At 38.9% G+C, this 16953-nt stretch overlaps 1 protein-coding gene across 1 annotated transcript in view; it reads left to right on the top strand.

Moving 5' to 3' along the window:
• The window catches only part of FAM114A2 (family with sequence similarity 114 member A2), a 34450-nt gene extending 32274 nt beyond the window's left edge, over nt 1–2176 (top strand). The window contains exon 14 of the mRNA XM_014846924.3: nt 871–2176. Within this exon, the coding sequence (XP_014702410.3) occupies nt 871–972 (102 nt within the window). The 3' untranslated portion in view covers nt 973–2176. The remainder of the gene's footprint in view (nt 1–870) is intronic.
• Nucleotides 2177–16953: the final 14777 nt, after the last annotated feature.

Consider the following 16953-nt stretch of genomic DNA (forward strand, 5'->3'; position numbering starts at 1 on the left):
TCTTTATCTTTATGTGCCAAATAAGAGATTTAACTAGATGATCTCTGAGGTCTCTTTGGCTAGAAAATTCAATATCAAATGTCATACTAAAGTTTAAATAGGAGTACTTGCCATTGATAAATCCAAAAAAGATAAACTCACTTGATATGGGTTCCCCATTGCTATTTTGAGTTGGTTGTGCTTGCTTACAGATTGGAAACACTCTTGTCCTTGAAATTCTACATTTTTCTCTTAATATATGAACTCTCTGTTGTTGCTCTTCTGTAAAGTCATAACTTGTCAGATATAAATGAAGTCTGACAAACTCTGAGCGTGATGATTCCACAACACTTCTCATAAATACGTCTGTTGTACCAATAGAAATATATTTATATTGTATCATCTTTGAAAGCAGTATTCCTTGTTTATGTTCGTGAGCACTTATCTTGTGTTCACTAATTGTGTTGAATCCGTGGAATAACTTTCACAATGGATTGGAAATCCCATTGGTGTAGGATTCATAACCCCTGAAATCCTCTTTGAGTAATTGACTAAAATGCTGTGGCAGAATCTACACATTCAATCAAAGAATAAGTAAGTTTTGAATGCCGAATTTGAGGAGAATGGCAAAGAACAGTTATTATTTCTGATGGGCAAATTGGATGAAAATACTGACATTCTTTTTTGGTGCTGTTGTATCATCTTAAGAACTAGACCATTCTTTCCCTTATAAGTTTACTGAAATGGTTAAGTCTGTGCTCTTATTTGCCAGGCTGAAAATTCTAGTTAGATTATAAAAATTAATCTGTTTTTTTTTTGTTGTCTTATAGTATATTTTCTCTTTTAAGTCATTGTAATATTTTCTTTTTCCTGTTTTCTCAATCCTGACAGGCATCAAACAGTGCTTCCTATATCCAGGATGCCTTTCAGCTACTCTTACCTGTGCTGGAGATTTCTCTCATTGAGAACAGGACTGAATTACCAGAGGCATGAGCTGCAGGTTCAGAGACCTTTGTCAGAACATTGAAGATGCCACCTGAGACTTGTGATGGCCAAGAAATGCCACTTTCTTCTGGGTACCCTTGCAGAAGTGAGGGAAAGGGTTATTTTACAGGCAGGAGAGCAGGTTTAAAGGAAGTTTGTTGCCTTCACTGCTTGGCTAATGTATTCAGGTCCTCACACTGTTCTTCCCAGTTGTTATAATTAATAAACTATTTGAAAAGAAACTTTTATAGAAAGATCAAGAATAATAGCTCTAGATAGAGGTTAGTGGGACACTCAGGCAAATATATTGGTCTTTCTTTGACATGATGCAAAACACTACAGGTTTGTCATGGATATGAGTTTGCAGCCCATATAATTGATTGTTAAGCAAGAGAAAAAGAACTTCGGTATTCTAGAATTCACATGCTTGATCTATTAATGCCATGTACTTTCTCCTTTCTATAGTAAAATTTATGGCTTTATAAACTCTGTAATGATTACCCTTTATTATGTGAATTCTTAAAATTGGTTAGAAAGTTTCCTCTGCTCTTTAATTCTCAGTAGATATTTGGAATTGAGGAGAAACTTAAGAATTTACTTGTAGCCATGTGAATTAACCATAGCCGAGTGCCCTTTGGCCTGAAGTCACTCTTCTACCCCAAGGTGACTAGCTTCAAGTTGTAGTTGACCCTCATTCAACTGGATTCAAGACCAATAAGTGCAATTTGGAGAGTTTTATGTGTGCAGATATTCTGAGTCTCTTCAGGATGTTTTTCATGCCTAACCTATGTGTAGGATAAATTCTGTAATAGCCAACTCTAGAGGAGTGTTGAAGCTCTTTTAGTAATGGTGTTTCTGTTTGAATATTGTTGAAGTGGACTGTAGAGTCCCATAGAAATGATGTTCATTTGTAATAGGATTTAACCTACAAGACACAATATATTTTTCCTCATACTTTTTTCTTTGTTTTGTTTTAATTATTCTTTAGCATGTTTATAAACATAACTTTTATTCTTCAGATCTTAAGTCGTCTTTTGCTCTCTTCAGCAATTTAAGAGACTAATAGGGTTATCATCTTCCTAAAAGCTATTTTGGTATCCACTCTTTTTTAGAAAGTTCGCCAATTTTGTGGTTTTTAATGATTCAGGTAACTTTTGTGAACTCTTCCACTCATATTCTAAAATCTTTAAATAAAATGTAATAATCATGTCAATTGATCCTTTCATTTACTTTTCTAAACATGAGCCCCAGTATCTTTCTCAGACCAAGGAAATAGGAAAACGAAGCTATAACATACATTGATATCAAGACTATTTCTGTGTAATCTCCTTATTTGGGGCAGGGGGCAGTTTGTAAGTAAGGAGGAAAATAAATAGATTTGTGCTAAAAAGGTATACCAACAGCACTAAAATGTTACTGTGCTTATATTCTCTTCTAATATCAGAAAAATTTTTGAATATTTCTTTTTATAGATAAATTTCACCCTTCTCAACGTGAGTAATTCTGAAATTTCAGAAAAACAGTTGCCTTCTGGTTAGTAAAGCTGGTGTCCCCAGTCCTTATTTGTTGCCTCAAGCTCCGTTGCTGTGTCTGGACCTGGATCCCGTGAGCAGGGTATTCCTTGAGCAAGGTTTAGGAACTGGTCACACTGCCTGCTGTTCAGCCTCTTGTACAGTGGCAGTTTGCAGCTTTTCCTCTTTGATCTAGAAACACATCTATGGTTTTTCTTTCAAGAAGAAGGATGTAAATGGGGGGACAGAACGGTGACTGTTTTTATGCACCTATCCAGATTGCAGCCCTGAATTTGAACACTTATAGCTTAGAACCTTACAAAAGGTGAATGTGACTCACTGCCTCTTTTCTTTCTCTCTCATCACTGTCGTCAGCTCCCCTTACCCAGCTAAATGTTTTTTTACTGGATTGAAGAGACCACCAATGAAGCGATGAAAGAACCAATTAATTCTGAGTAACACTTGCCTACCTTCCACCTAGAATATAATGAAAAAGAATGAACGTTCCTTGATTCAGTAGACATAGAGAAATAAGAGCATAAACATTCATTGAATAGGTAAATTCAGGGGACACTTTGAAACCTGTTGGATTATGGTGATGGTTTTGGATGGTGAGTGCTTCATTATTCCTTTTGGAGTGGGTACGTGATGTAATTTCTTGATACCTACTCTTTTGGTGCTGTTTCCCTTGAATTTTCTGGTGGGTTAAGATTTACTGTTATGTCCTAATATGTGCTACCCCTCTTCTCAATTCACTTGACACCCCGATAGATAAAATGTTCAGTTATTACTGGGGTAAATCCTTCTCTTCCTACTATTTGGATCTTTAAAGGCTGTGATTAAAAGAGATTTCATTAATTTAGTCTAAAAGAAATAGAAACTTGCGTGGACTATTTCTTATTTTCTTTTCCTTTAAGCAATACCTTGGAAATGTGTTAAGGATGAGTTATCTTTTCCTTACTTGCTTTTGATAGAATTTTTTTGAAAAGCATAGATACCTAGATGACAGGCCTCTGAAATATGAAATTGGAATTCATGTAGGTGGCATTTCCACAAATCTAAAATCAGTGCTGATGCACAAATGTGAATTTTCCAGTCCTACAATCAGGAAATAAGATCTTTTGGGTTCCTAATCCTTAATGATGACCCTGTCTTTTGTACTTGTTTTTACGTAAAGACCTATTTGAAGGAGAGGTATTTTATAAGTAGGTGCTATTGATGTCATCATTTGAGAAGTAGACATTTTTCTGTATTTTTAGATATATTCTGAATATTAAAAATGAGACTTTTCTCAGGTTGGAAAAACTTAGAATAAAACTGTACCCACCATGGGTACTTGACAAACATGTTTCACAAATGTCAAAGATTTGAAATCTATTATGTCTTAACAACATCACGGTGTTCATTTTCATAAAAGACTTAAAATGCAGAATTCGAGAAGTAAGGCAGTTGTAAAAATAACAAACCTCTTAATTAACATATCATCAAGGCCTCTGGCTAATATATGAGAATTTTGAAAACTTGCCCACTGGTGTCACTTTCCAACTGCACCGTGATGCTCCTCGAGGACTGGTTCACTCGTTCCTCTCTGTTTTACTTGTGGCCCTTTTAATTACATACTTGCTTATTCTTACGTCATCTGGCCAAATCTCAAAGTCTCTTCATGTCTATTGCTTCCCCTATTAACTCTTCAGGAAAAATTTTTTAAAAATCAGAAGATTTTCTGAACTAATTTGTCCTTTGAGCTAAAGGCATAGGAAGGCTGCAGTGATTGATCACTTCACCCTGGCACATCAATGTTGACTTTTCCGAACATTTAAGTTTCTACTTTTATAAGGGGCAGATACAGAGACTACAAATTGAATGACATTATCATCTGTTTCTGTTGGTCAGCTCCACATTTGTCTCCTTCTGTACACATGGGCCACTGCTTATACTCTTAAGCTAGTTCTAAAGAGGAAGTCGTTTTCCCAACTTGACTGTGAATGCACACATATGCTTAATTTCTTAAAGCACGTTTTTAAGTTGGAATTGGGATAGTTTTTCACAGAGTTTTTACCAGCCAGTCTCACCTGGGTAACTGGTGCGATGATCTTGGCAATTTCACCCAAGCCTGTTTAAGCCTGAACTGTCTACGTAATAATTGTTGCTGTGTATGTAAGAATTGAAGAACTTCTCTTAAGTGTTTGGTACAACTGGATCTTCCTTTGCTTCTCGCATGCATGTCATTGGGAATGATAAGAACTGCATAGTTAGGTTGTGTGTTCAAGCAAAATTTCAAAGTAAGAATCGAATATCCTTGTGCATTTACAGCATTCAGTAAATCAGCAAACACTTAAGTCCCTTTTTTCTGTATTTGCCTTGCTAACCATTGAGTTCCCAGTTTCTAGCATAGGGTCTGGCACATGGTAGGAAATATTTGTTGCATGACTGAAAGAAAGAAGGAAGGAAAAATAGGAGAGAGGGAAGGAAAAAGGAAGGAAAGGAAAAAAAGAAAAAGGGTGGCCTAGTGCTTTGCTACTAGTGGAGAACATAGAACTGGAAGGGACTCTCGTGCATATAAGGTTGAAACCCCTCATTTCACAGCTAGGGACATTGAGGCCTCATAAGAGGAAGTGACTCTGTTACACCAGAGCTTCACTGGGGTTCTGTACACGTTTGCCAAGAGGCTGCTCCCAGCCATTGGGGTAAGGGCTGGGGCAAGAAAATGCAGAATGTGTGGCCTCTGTCCTGTAAGAGCTCGCACTGGTGCCACTGTGAGCAATTTCTGCATTGTAGCTGCAAAGCCCTCTGAGAAAGGAAGTGAGGCAGCTGCTCTGTTGTAGTGGATTGTGGGGAAGTTGGATGGACTTCAGTCTGGTTGTGATTGTTGGGGCAGGTTGGCATTGCAGATGCATGTTTTCAGATGTATCCCTCAAAACTCAATGCTACTTTTGTCTCTGTGGTTTGTATCTTAAGATGCCAATTTCTGCTATGTAGAACTACAGAATGATCTATTGCTCATCAACCACCAATACTTAAATTAACATGTGTGGAGCAACTTGAATATCAGACACTGTAGAATACACTTTTCTTTGCAAATCCTCATAACTGCTCTGCAAGGCAGGGCAATGACAAGCCCAGTTTATGTGCCAGCAGTTTAGGAGCAAAGACAGACTCAAAATTGAACCTCAGCTCCCTCATTTTCCAGCCCCATGATCATAAGCAAATGACTTAATCCCTTAAATTGCAATTTTATCATCTGTAAAATTGATCTTATAACGGCACTTGTATTATAAAGTCATTGATAAAATTAAATAACATAATCTGTGTAAAGTGCTTACAATAGTGCCTGCCTTATAGCAAATGAGCTAATTTAGTGAACACTGCATGGCAGGCACTATTCTAAGCACTTTGCATGTTCTGAATATTTTGCATGTATAAATTTAATCCTCATCTTGAGATAGGAATTATTAGCATGCCCATGTGCAGATGGAAAATCTGAGGCACAGAGAAGTTGAATAACTTGCCTAAGGTCACATACCCAACAAGTGCTAGAGTCAGGATTCAAACCCAAACCCAGGCAGCTTGGTACCAGAGTTCCTGTTTTTAACCATTACGTTACACTCCCACCATGAGCTGTCAGTAAAGAAACCTTAACAACTATTAGCTATTTTATTATGATGATTATGAAACAGATCAGGAAGTTAGGCGACTTGCTTGAGATTTCACAAGTATAAATGGCAGAGGCCCTGCAGTGTGAGCCCGGGTTGTCTGGCTCATGTTTGGTGTATTTTATTTCTTTTAGAGGAAAGACTTGGAAGTGCCTGTCTAGTGATTAATACCTGTAGGGGAGCTTCTGGGCAGATTACCCAAAGCCACTAGGAGTTGGCATAGAAAGGACAGTGTGGTGACAAGTCATGTTTACAACAGTAGGAACAAAGATCTCGGTGAAGTAAGCATCTGTATCAATTAGTGATCAAAAAGGAGAGAGGAGTACATAAATGTTCATAGCAGCTTTATTTGTAATAGCCCCAAACTGGAAACTACAAAGATGTCCTTCAATGGCTGAAGGTTAAACAAGTTGTGTTACATCCATACCATGGATTACTACTTAGCAATAAAAGGAAACAAACTATTGATACATGCAAGAACTTGGATGACTCTCAAGGAAATTATGCTGAGACAATCCAAACCCCAAAAGTTACATACTGTATAATTTCATTTATATAACATTGAAATGACAAAATTATAGAAATGGAGAACAGATTAATAGTTGCCAGGGGTTAGGAATAGGGATGAGGGAGGAGGTAGGAAGGTATGGTTTTAAAAGGGCAACAGGAGGGATCCTTGTGGTGATGAAGTATCTTGGCTGTGGTGGTGGCTACATGGATCTACTCGTGTGATAAAGTGTGCAGAACTAAATGCACACACACACGAGTACAAGGAAAACAGAGGAATCTTAATGAGCTAGGTGGATTGTATTGATGTCAATACCCTGGCTGTGAAAGTTACTTTAGATTTGTAAGATGTTACCATTGGAGGAAATTAGGTAAAGGATACACAGGATCTCTGTTTCTTATAATTGCATGTATGAAAAGTTGACATAAGTGGAACCATTTTGGTTTTTATTTTATTTTTTAAAATTTATTTTTTATTGCAGTAAATTGGACTATAACATTATATAACTTTCAGGTGTACATTGTAATGTATTTCAAATTCTGTGTAGATTACATCATGTTCACCACCCAAAAACTAATTACAATCCATCACCACACACATGTGCCTAATCACCTCTTTTGCCCTTCTCCTCCCTCCTTCCCCTCTGGTAACCACCAATCCAATCTCTGTTGTTATGTGTTTTGTTTGTCATTGTTTTTATCTTCTACTTATGAGTGAGATCATATGGTATTTGACTTTCTCCTTCTGACTTATTTCACTTAGCATAATACTCTCAAGGTCCATCCATGTTGTCACGAATGGCCGGATTTCATAATTTCTTATGGCTGAGTAGTAGTCCATCGTGTATATATACCACATCTTCATTATCCATTCGTCCCTTGATGGGCACCTAGGTTGCTTCCAAGTCCTGGCTATTGTGAATAATGCTGAAAAGAACATAGGGGTGCATGCATCTTTATGCATTTGTGTTTTCAAATTCTTTGGATAAATACCCAGCAGTGGAATAGCTAGATCATATGGTAGATCTATTCTTAATTTTCTGAGGATACTCCATACTGCTTTCCGTAGTGGCTGCATCAGTTTGCACTCCCACCAGCAGTGCACAAGGGTTCCCTTCTCTCCACATCCTCTCCAACACTTGTTGTTTCCTGTCTTGTTAATTATAGCCATTCTGACCGGAGTGAGGTGATAGCTCATTGTAGTTTTGATTTGCATTTCCCTGATAGCTAATGATGTTGAACATCTTTTCATGTGCCTGTTGGCCATCTGTGTATCTTCTTTGGAGAAATCTCTGTTCAGATCTTTTGCCCATTTTTTAATAGGGTTGTTTGTTTTTTTGTTATTAAGACATACGAGTTCTTGTATATTTTGGACATTAACCCCTTTTCTGATATATGGTTTGCAAATATCTTCTCCCAATTGTTAGGTTGTCTTTTCGTTTTGTTGATGGTTTCCTTTGCTGTGCAGAAGCTTTGTAATTTGATGTAGTCCCATTTATTCATTTTTTCTTTTGTTTCCCTTGCCTGGTCAGACATGGTACTTGAAAATATGCTAAAAGACCGATGTCAAAGAGTGTACTGCCTATGTTTTCTTCTAGAAGTCTCATGGTTTCGGGTCTTACATTCAAGTCTTTAATCCATTTTGAGTGGATTTTTGTGCATGGTGTAAGGGAATGGTCTACTTTCATTCTTTTGCATGTGGCTGTCCGGTTTTCCCAAAACCATTTATTTAAGAGACTCTCCTTTCTCCATTGTATGCTCTTGCCTCTCTTGTCGAATACTAGCTGTCCATAAATGTGTGGGTTTATTTCTTGGCTCTTGATTCTATTCCATTGATCTGTGTGTCTGTTTCTGTGCCAGTACCATGCTGTTTTGGTTAGTATGGCTTTGTAGTATATTTTGAACTCCGGGAGTGTGATACCTCCAGCTTTGTTCTTTTTCCTCAGGATTCCTTTGGTTATTCGGGGTCTTTGTTGTTCCATATAAATTTTAGAATTCCTTGTTCTATTTCTGTGAAAAATGTTGTTGGAACTTTGATATGGATTGCATTGAATCTGTAGATTGCTTTAGGAAGTATGGACATTTTAACTATGTTAATTCTTCCAATCCAAGAGCACAGAATATCTTTCCATTTCTTTATGTCTTCTTCAATTTCTTTCAACAAAGTTTTATAATTTTTGGTGTAAAGATCTTTTACCTCTTTGGTAAGTTTATTCCTAGGTATTTTATTCGTTTTGTTGCAATTGTAAATGGGATTGTATTCTTAATTTCTCTTTCTGCTATTTCATTGTTAGTGTATAGAAACACAACCGATTTTGGTATGTTGATTTTGTATCCTGTATTGACTGTATTCATTTATTGTTTCTAAAAGTTTTTTAGTGGATTCTTTAGGGCTTTCTATATATAAAATCATGTTGTCTGCAAATAGTGACAGTTTCACGTCTTCTTTTCCAATTTGGATCCCTTTTATTTCTTTTTCTTCCCTGATTGCTCTGGTTAGGACTTCCAATACTATGTTAAATAAGAGTGTTGACAGTGGGCATCCTTGTCTGGTTCCTGTTCTTAGAGGGATAGCTTTCAGTTTTTCTCCATTGAGAATGATATTAGCTGTGGGTTTGTCATATACGGCCTTTATGATGTTGCAGTATTTTCCTCCTATACCCATTTTATTTAGAGTTTTTTTAATCATAAATGGATGCTGTATCTTGTCAAATGCTTTCTCTGTATCTATTGAGATGATCATGTGATTTTTACTCTTCATTTTGTTAATGTGGTGTATCATGTTGATAGATTTGCGGATGTTGAACCATCCCTGCATCCCTGGAATAAAACCCACTTGATCATAGTGTATGATCTTTTTAATGTATTGTTGCATTTGATTTGTGAGTATTTTGTTGAGGATTTCTGCATCGCTGTTCATCAGTGATATTGGCCTGTAATTTTCTCTTTTTGTGTTGTCCTTGTCTGATTTTGGTATCAGAATAACATTAGCTTCATAGAATGAGTTAGGAAGCCTCCCCTCCTCTTCAAGTTTTTGGAAGAGTTTGAGAAGGATAGGTATTAAGTCTTCTTTGAATGTTTGGTAGGATTCAGCAGGGAAGCCATCTGGTCCGGGACTTTTATTTTTGGGGAGGGTTTTGATTGCTGTTTCGATCTCCTTACTGGTGATTGGTCTATTCAAATTCTCTACTTCTTCTTGGTCCAGGTTTGGAAGAATGTATGATTCTAAGAATTTATCTATTTCTTCTAGGTTATCCAATTTGTTGGTGTATAGCTTTTCATAGTATTATCTTATAATCTTCTGTATTTCTGAGGTGTCCGTTGTAATTTCTCCTCTTTCATTTCTGATTTTATTTATTTGAGCCTTCTCTCTTTTTTTCTTGGTGAGCCTAGCTAAAGGTTTGTCAATTTTGTTTATCTTTCCAAAGAACCAGCTCTTGGTTTCATTAATTTTTTCTGTTTTATTTTTAGTCTTTATTTCATTTATTTCTGCTCTGATTTTTATTTCCTTCCTTCTGCTGATTTTGGGCTTTGTTCTTCTTTTTCCAGTTCCTTTAGATGCACTGTTAGATTGTTTATTTGGGGTTTTTCTTGTTTGTTGAAGTAGGTCTGAATTGTTATAAACTTCTCTCTTAGAACCGCTTTTGTTGTATCCCATAGATTTTGGCATGTCATATGTTCATTTTCATTTGTCTCCAGGTATTTTTGATTTCTCCTTTGATTTCTTCATTGACCCAGTCATTCTTCAGTAGCATTTTGATTAATCTCCACATTTTTTTGGCTTTTCTGATTTTCTTCCTGTAGTTGATTTCTAGTTTCATACCTTTGTCGTCGGAAAAGATGCATGGTATTATTTCAATCTTCTTAAATTTATTGAGACTTGTTTTTTGGCCTAATATGTGATCGATCCTGGAGAATGTTCCATGTACATTTGAAAAGAATGTGTATTGTGCAGTTTTTGGATGGAATGTTCTCAATATATCTACTAAGTCCATCTGGTCTAATGTGTCATTAAGGCCAGTGTCTCCTTATTGATGTGTTGCATAATCTATCCATTGGTGTAAGTGGAGTGTTAAAGTTCCCTACTATTATTGTGTTACTGTCTATTTCTCCTTTTTTGTCTGTTAATAATTGCTTTATATATTTAGGTGCTCCTTTGTTGGGTGCATGGATATTTGCGAGTGTTATATCCTCTTGTTGGATTGTTCCCTTTATCATTATGTAGTGACCTTCTTTGTCTCTTGTTACAGTTTTAGTTTCAAAGTCTATTTTGTCTGATATAAGTATTTCTATGTCCTCTTTCTTTGCCGTTTGCATGGAGTATCTTTTGCTGTCCTTTCACTTTCAGTTTGTGAGTATCTTTAAGTCTGAAGTGTGTCTCTTGTATGCAGTGTATATATGGGTCTTGTTTCTTTATCCAGTCCGCCACCCTATGCCTTTTGATTGGAGCATTTAGTCCATTGACATTTAAAGTAGCTATTGATAAATATGTATTTATTGCCATTTTGTTCCTTTTTTTAAATGGGTGTTTTAGTAGTTCTTCTCTCTTCCTTTCTTTTTCTCTTGCTCTCTTCCCTTGTGGTTTGATGGCTTTCTTTAGTAATATGTTTGATTTCTTTCCTCTTACTTATTTGTTTACTTATTATAGGTTTCTGGTTTGTGATTACCGTGAGGTTCCTGTCTAATATTCTATGTATATAGCAGTCTATATTGAGTTGATAGTCTCTTTAGCTTGACCTCTTTCTAAAAGCTCTACTCTTTTACTCCCCTCCTCCCACATTTTAGGTTTTTGAGATCATATCTAATCTCTTGTTTTGTGTGTGTCTATCCATTACCTTCTTATCATTGAAATAGGTAATTTTAGTACCTTTGTCTTTTAACCTTATATTATCTTTATAGGTGGTTGATCTACCTTTACTATATTTTTACCTTTACCAGTGATTTTGTTGCCTTTTTTTTTGATAATTTTCTTATCCCTATTTGTGGTCATCTCTTTCCTACTTAAATAAGTCCCTTCAGCATTTCTTATAGAACTGATTTCTTGGTGATAAACTCCTTTAATTTTTGCTTGTCTGGGAAACTCTTTATCTCTCCTTCCATTCTGAATTATAACCTTACTGGATACAGTGTTCTTGGCTGTAGGTTTTTTCCTTTCAGCACTTACATATGTCATGCCATTCTCTTCTAGCCTGTAGGGTTTTAGCCTAGAAGTCCGCCAATAGCCTTATGGGCTTTCTTTTGTATGTCACTTGTTGCTTTTCTCTTACTGCTTTTGGGATTCTCTCTTTATCTTTAATTTTGGACATTTTAATTATAATGTGTCTTGTGGGCTTCTTCGGGCTTATCTTGTTTGGAGCTCTCTGTGCTTCCTGTACTTGTATGTCTGTTTCCTTCCTTAGGTTAGAAAAGTTTTCAGCTATTATTTCTTCAAATAGATTCTCTGACCCTTTGTCTCTCTCTTCTCCTTCTGGGACACTTGTAATACGAATGTTAGTGTGCTTGATGTTCTCCCAGAGTTCCCTTAGACTGTTCTCATTCTTTTTAATTCTTTTTGCTTTTATCTGTTCAGCTTGGGTGATTTCCTCTAGTCTTTCTTCCAGCTTGCTGATCTGTTCTTCTGTATCATATACTCTGCTATTGAGTCCCTCTAGTGAATTTTTCATTTCCATTATTGTATTCTTCATTTTTGGTTGGTTCTTTTTTATATTTTTCAATTCTTTGTTGACAATCTCACTGTGTTCAGCCAGTCTTCTCCCAATATCAGTGAGCATCTTTATGAGTTTTTGTTTGAACTCTTTGTCAGGGAGATTGCTTATTTCTGTTTCATTTACTTCTTTTCTGGGGTTTTGTCCTGTTCCCTTAATTGGAATGTATTCCTTTGTATCATCATTATGCCTCTTTCTCCATGCTTATATCTATGTATTAGGTGAGTTGGCTATGTCTTCTGATTTTGGAGGAGTGGCCCTATGTAAGAGATGCCTTTTGAGGCCCAGCAGTGTGGTTCCCTCTCATCACCAGTCCAAATGATCCAGGAGTGACCCTTTTGTGGCCTACTTGTGTCCTTCTGTTGTGGCACGGTTGCTCGTACTGCAGGTACCCAGGGAGTCTAGTCTTTCCCTCCCTGGCCAGCTGTTTGTAAATCTGGTTTGGGGAGCCTGAGCACCATTGGCTACAAGGTCTAATAGCACACTGTGGTTGCAGTTTCCCTGTTAATTGGGTAGGTACCCAGTGTAGCTGGTTGCTAGGCTCAGGGGCTTACAGTTGCTGTAGGCCTCAGGCCTGCAAGGCTGTTGTCAGCTCTCTTAGGATTGCAGCTGAGTGGGGCTGGCCCTAGGCACCCAAGTGTTTCAGGCTTTGGAAGGTGGGTGGGGCTGATCCTTTTTATGGTTATTTGTGGAGCATAGGTCTTCTGCTGCTGATAAGCCCCACCCCCCCACAGGTCCACACACACTGTCAACACAGTGCTGGTCCATGCATACTTCCTGACTCCCTGGAGTGTACCCCGTGGCCCCACTGCAGAGGCCCCCACCTCTCCACCAATGCCCCCCCACAGTTTACCTGGTCCTCACACAGGCCGTGCCCCATAGAGGTGGACACATTCACCTGCCTGTAAAAGATCAAGGCACCCAGTCCATGCAGGCTGAAAAGTAGCCTGAGGGCTTGCTGTTGGATGGGGCTGGTCCCTAGGGTGGGCTGCCTACCCTGGCTGAACTGGATTAAATCTGCACTCTAGTGGGTGTGGCAGACCCCAGGGCTAACGGGCCAGTGGAAGAACTTCAGTGGTGTCTGCCAGGGTCTATGTCAGCACGCCTGTACTAGATCACAATAATGGCTGCTGCCAATGTCTCAGTCTCCCGAGAGGTCTCTCCTTTCACTGAAATGCACCCAGAGCCTACCAGGTGAGTCACTTTTCACCAAAGGACCGTGAAGCCTTCTTTCTGGTGATTTTAGGTTGCTGAGATGGGTGAGTTTGTGCATGGGCCCTTTAAGACCCAGGTATTTTTGGCTTTCTTCTGATAGCTTTTCTGGGAGTATCCCTACTGCAGTTAATAGTGAGTGAAGCCAGAGTAAGACCCTCGTCTCAGTTGTGCTGAATCTGAAGGATGCTTATAGCAGTAATGGCTCCCGCTCAGGACCTCACTCCTCCAGGGAGGGCTGCGTACCTTAGGGTGGCTCCTGCGCAGCCAGCTGTGAAGCTCTGCTGCTTGTAAAGGTGGCTTTTTTTCTCTCCAGAAGGAATTTCTGCCTCTTCCGCCTCAGGAATATCGCTTGTTGTGGGGGTTCTTTTTATCCAGTTTTCAGTTTTCTTTCCAGGGTAATTTTTCCAAAAATTGTTGTAACCTGGTTGTGTTCCTGGGAGGAGGTGAGTTCAGAGTCTGCCTATGCCGCCATCTTGATGAGATCTCTGGAGCCATTTTAAAACAGAGCTGGAGCAGCCATTTCAGAGGAAGCACCTGCACATTTTACTCCTTGAAACTGTGGACTATTTGAACTGGCTGGACCTTTAGACTGAACCAAACCAACATTGTCTTCGAAACAACTGTTAGTAAAGCTAACAGGAAAGCAGACATTCTGACCACAAAGACTGATGATTATGGACTCTCTTTCCAAAGGTAGAATTGGTAACCAGCCATGTACAGCTAAAGAATAGCCTAGCTTATTAACACCTACATAAGATTATTTTTCCTCTTCTCCTTCTTTTCATGTAATTACACTTCTCCTTTTCCCATAAAAACCTTCCTCTTTTACTCTATAACTGGGACACTATTGGGTTTCTACCTGAATCTTTGCTCCCTGAATTGCAATTCTTTGATCTCAAATAAAGTTTGCCTCTTAAACTGGTTTCTGTTTTTGTAGGTTGACACATGTGAATCTGCAATTATCTCAATAACTATTTCAATTACAAAAAAAAAAAAAAAAAGTGGAAGGAGGAGAGCTTTGGGCCAAGGGAACCAAAGAGTCAAGAAACGTTGCTCACTTCCTGGATTTAACAAAAACCTACGGGTCCTCTCTCCCATGTGAACGTCCCTATCATAGACACTTGGAAGCAGGAATGGTGGCAAGTGTGGCTCTGTCTCTTCTTAATAAGCAGGTACTTTGGTAGCAGGTTTCAAAGTGGGGTGAGAGGAGTGCAGAAGGGATTTGAGAAGCTTTCCTGTGTGATTCTGATCCATCATTCTTCAATGAATCCAGCAACTTAGTGGAAAAGATGTTTATGGAATTCTGTTTCCAGCATCATTAAAGTCATAGTCTGTATAAAACAGGTGAAAGAAGCATTACAAATTAAACAAAATCCATTTATAATGAAAGGTTTTGACAGCAGCTATCCAGGACAGCTTGGTTCTAATTCTGGGTCAGCCCCTAACTCACAGGATCATTAGGGAGACACTTTCAATCTATTAATCTTAATAATCATAATAGCTAATATTAACTGAGTGGTTACTGTGTGCCAGGTCATTGTGCTGAAGGTTTTAAATACATTATCCTATTTATCTTCACAGTAGCCCCACGAATCTGTAACTGTTCTTATGAGCTATGGATGAGGACACTCATGACCTGCAGAGTTTAAGACATTTGCCTGAGGTCACACAGTGTGAGGCGGTGGCACTGATTCACTCCCTGCTCTGCCTGTGTTCATAACCACTTCACTAACTCTTTCTTGGTTCTCAACCATGAAAAGAGGAGATTTGGCAAAGGGGTTTGTGTTCTCCATGGCTCGAATGGATGCTGAACCAGTTAGCTAATTCCAACCTGAACTTAACAGGGGCCAGTCAAGAAACAATTTAAGAACTACCAGTCTTGCCCTAGAGGGAAGAAGATAAGCCTGGGCAGGTTGAAGGAGTGAGAGGGTGATGGAATGATTTTTCACCCTTCAATGGGATGTGACTTACTTAGGACTTCTGTTAGATCCTGATTGAATGTGAAAAATGAGCCCTTTCTCTCTGAAGTTAGGGTCTCTAAAGAGTCCTGTTGGTTGAATGCATATGATTTCCTGTCTCTTTTGATTACCTAAAATACAGGCAGTGGGAAGATAAAATATTTGTGTGTTCGCTCATTCAAGTTCACATAAAGCAGACCAGGAAAAGCAGCTGGTAGAAAGGAAATCAGGCCAAGATGCACTAAAAGCCAAGGTGGAAGAGAGATACCAAGATCTGATGTGAGAGAGAGGAGAGAGCATACTGCTACACAGTAGCAGAAACAAAGACAAAAATACTGCTGAGGTGTTTTCTTCTGCATCCCATAGCTCCTCAGGTTTAAGGAGACTTTTGGGTGGTTCTTGGTTCTCCTATATCTTCATTGGCATGACTTAACAAGAGGGCCACTCACATGGAATTGGGGTGAGGGAACACTGCCACCTACAGTAGTTCCATCAGCTGTGAGTGGCCATTTAAAATCCCCTCAGGCATACAGTCCTTTCTTTGCTGGCTTCCCTTGAAGAGGCAGAACAGCAAAATCTTGAAGAGCAAGGGTGAGCTTTGCAGCCAGACAGCCTCAGTTCGCATCCCGGCTCCACCTCTTACTGGCTGCATGACCTGGTGAGTTGTTCAACCTCTCTGCACTTCAGTTTCATGATCTGTAAAATGGGGATGGCACATGTGCCCAGCCATAGTAATCACTCCATAAACATGAGCTCTGAGGGTTATGACGCTAAGATGTCAGAGGATATCATGAGACCCAAAAAGCTTCTTGATGTTCCTCAAGCCAGATTTGTGTCTGTCTTTGTGATGAGGCTCTGGGACCTCCTGGAGCCTGAGAGTGGAGAATGTGGGTTTCTCTCCTTAGTACTTTGGCTTTTCTTTTTGAGTCTCAGTTTCCTCACCTATAAAATGTGAATAATAATGTCTGCCTCTGTTTGCCTCCTGACATCTTGTGCATCTCTTAAGATAGTGTATATGTTAGCACATTAAGGAGAATAGGCACCAAAAGGCCTAGAATGTTAAAAGACGTTCTTGAGTAAATGATTACCATTCTGAGACTGTTTCCTCGGCTGTGGAATGTGAGTAGTAATACCTACCTCCCAGAGTGAGGATTAAGGTGATAGAGTCCTGGGAACACAATACCAGTCCAAAATCTTCTGCCCCCTCCTTGCTGTCCCCTTGTGGTCATGTTTCCTGGTTAAGGAATCCTAAATTTCTGGTTTGTGAGTGTGAGAGTGCCTCAGGGGGGCGTGGAGTGTGGTCTCAGGGTGAAGTAAACCTATGACCAATCTTTGTTCTAGCCACTCCAGCCAGTTTGAACCTGCCAGATTCTGCTCATTTCCTTCATCCTGGAATCAAAGCTGCGGGTTGGACTTCAGTTCCCCACCTCACCCCCATCCG

The sequence above is a fragment of the Equus asinus genome, chromosome 9, assembly GCF_041296235.1.
Source record: "Equus asinus isolate D_3611 breed Donkey chromosome 9, EquAss-T2T_v2, whole genome shotgun sequence".
In the NCBI taxonomy this organism is placed as follows: Eukaryota; Metazoa; Chordata; class Mammalia; order Perissodactyla; family Equidae; genus Equus; species Equus asinus.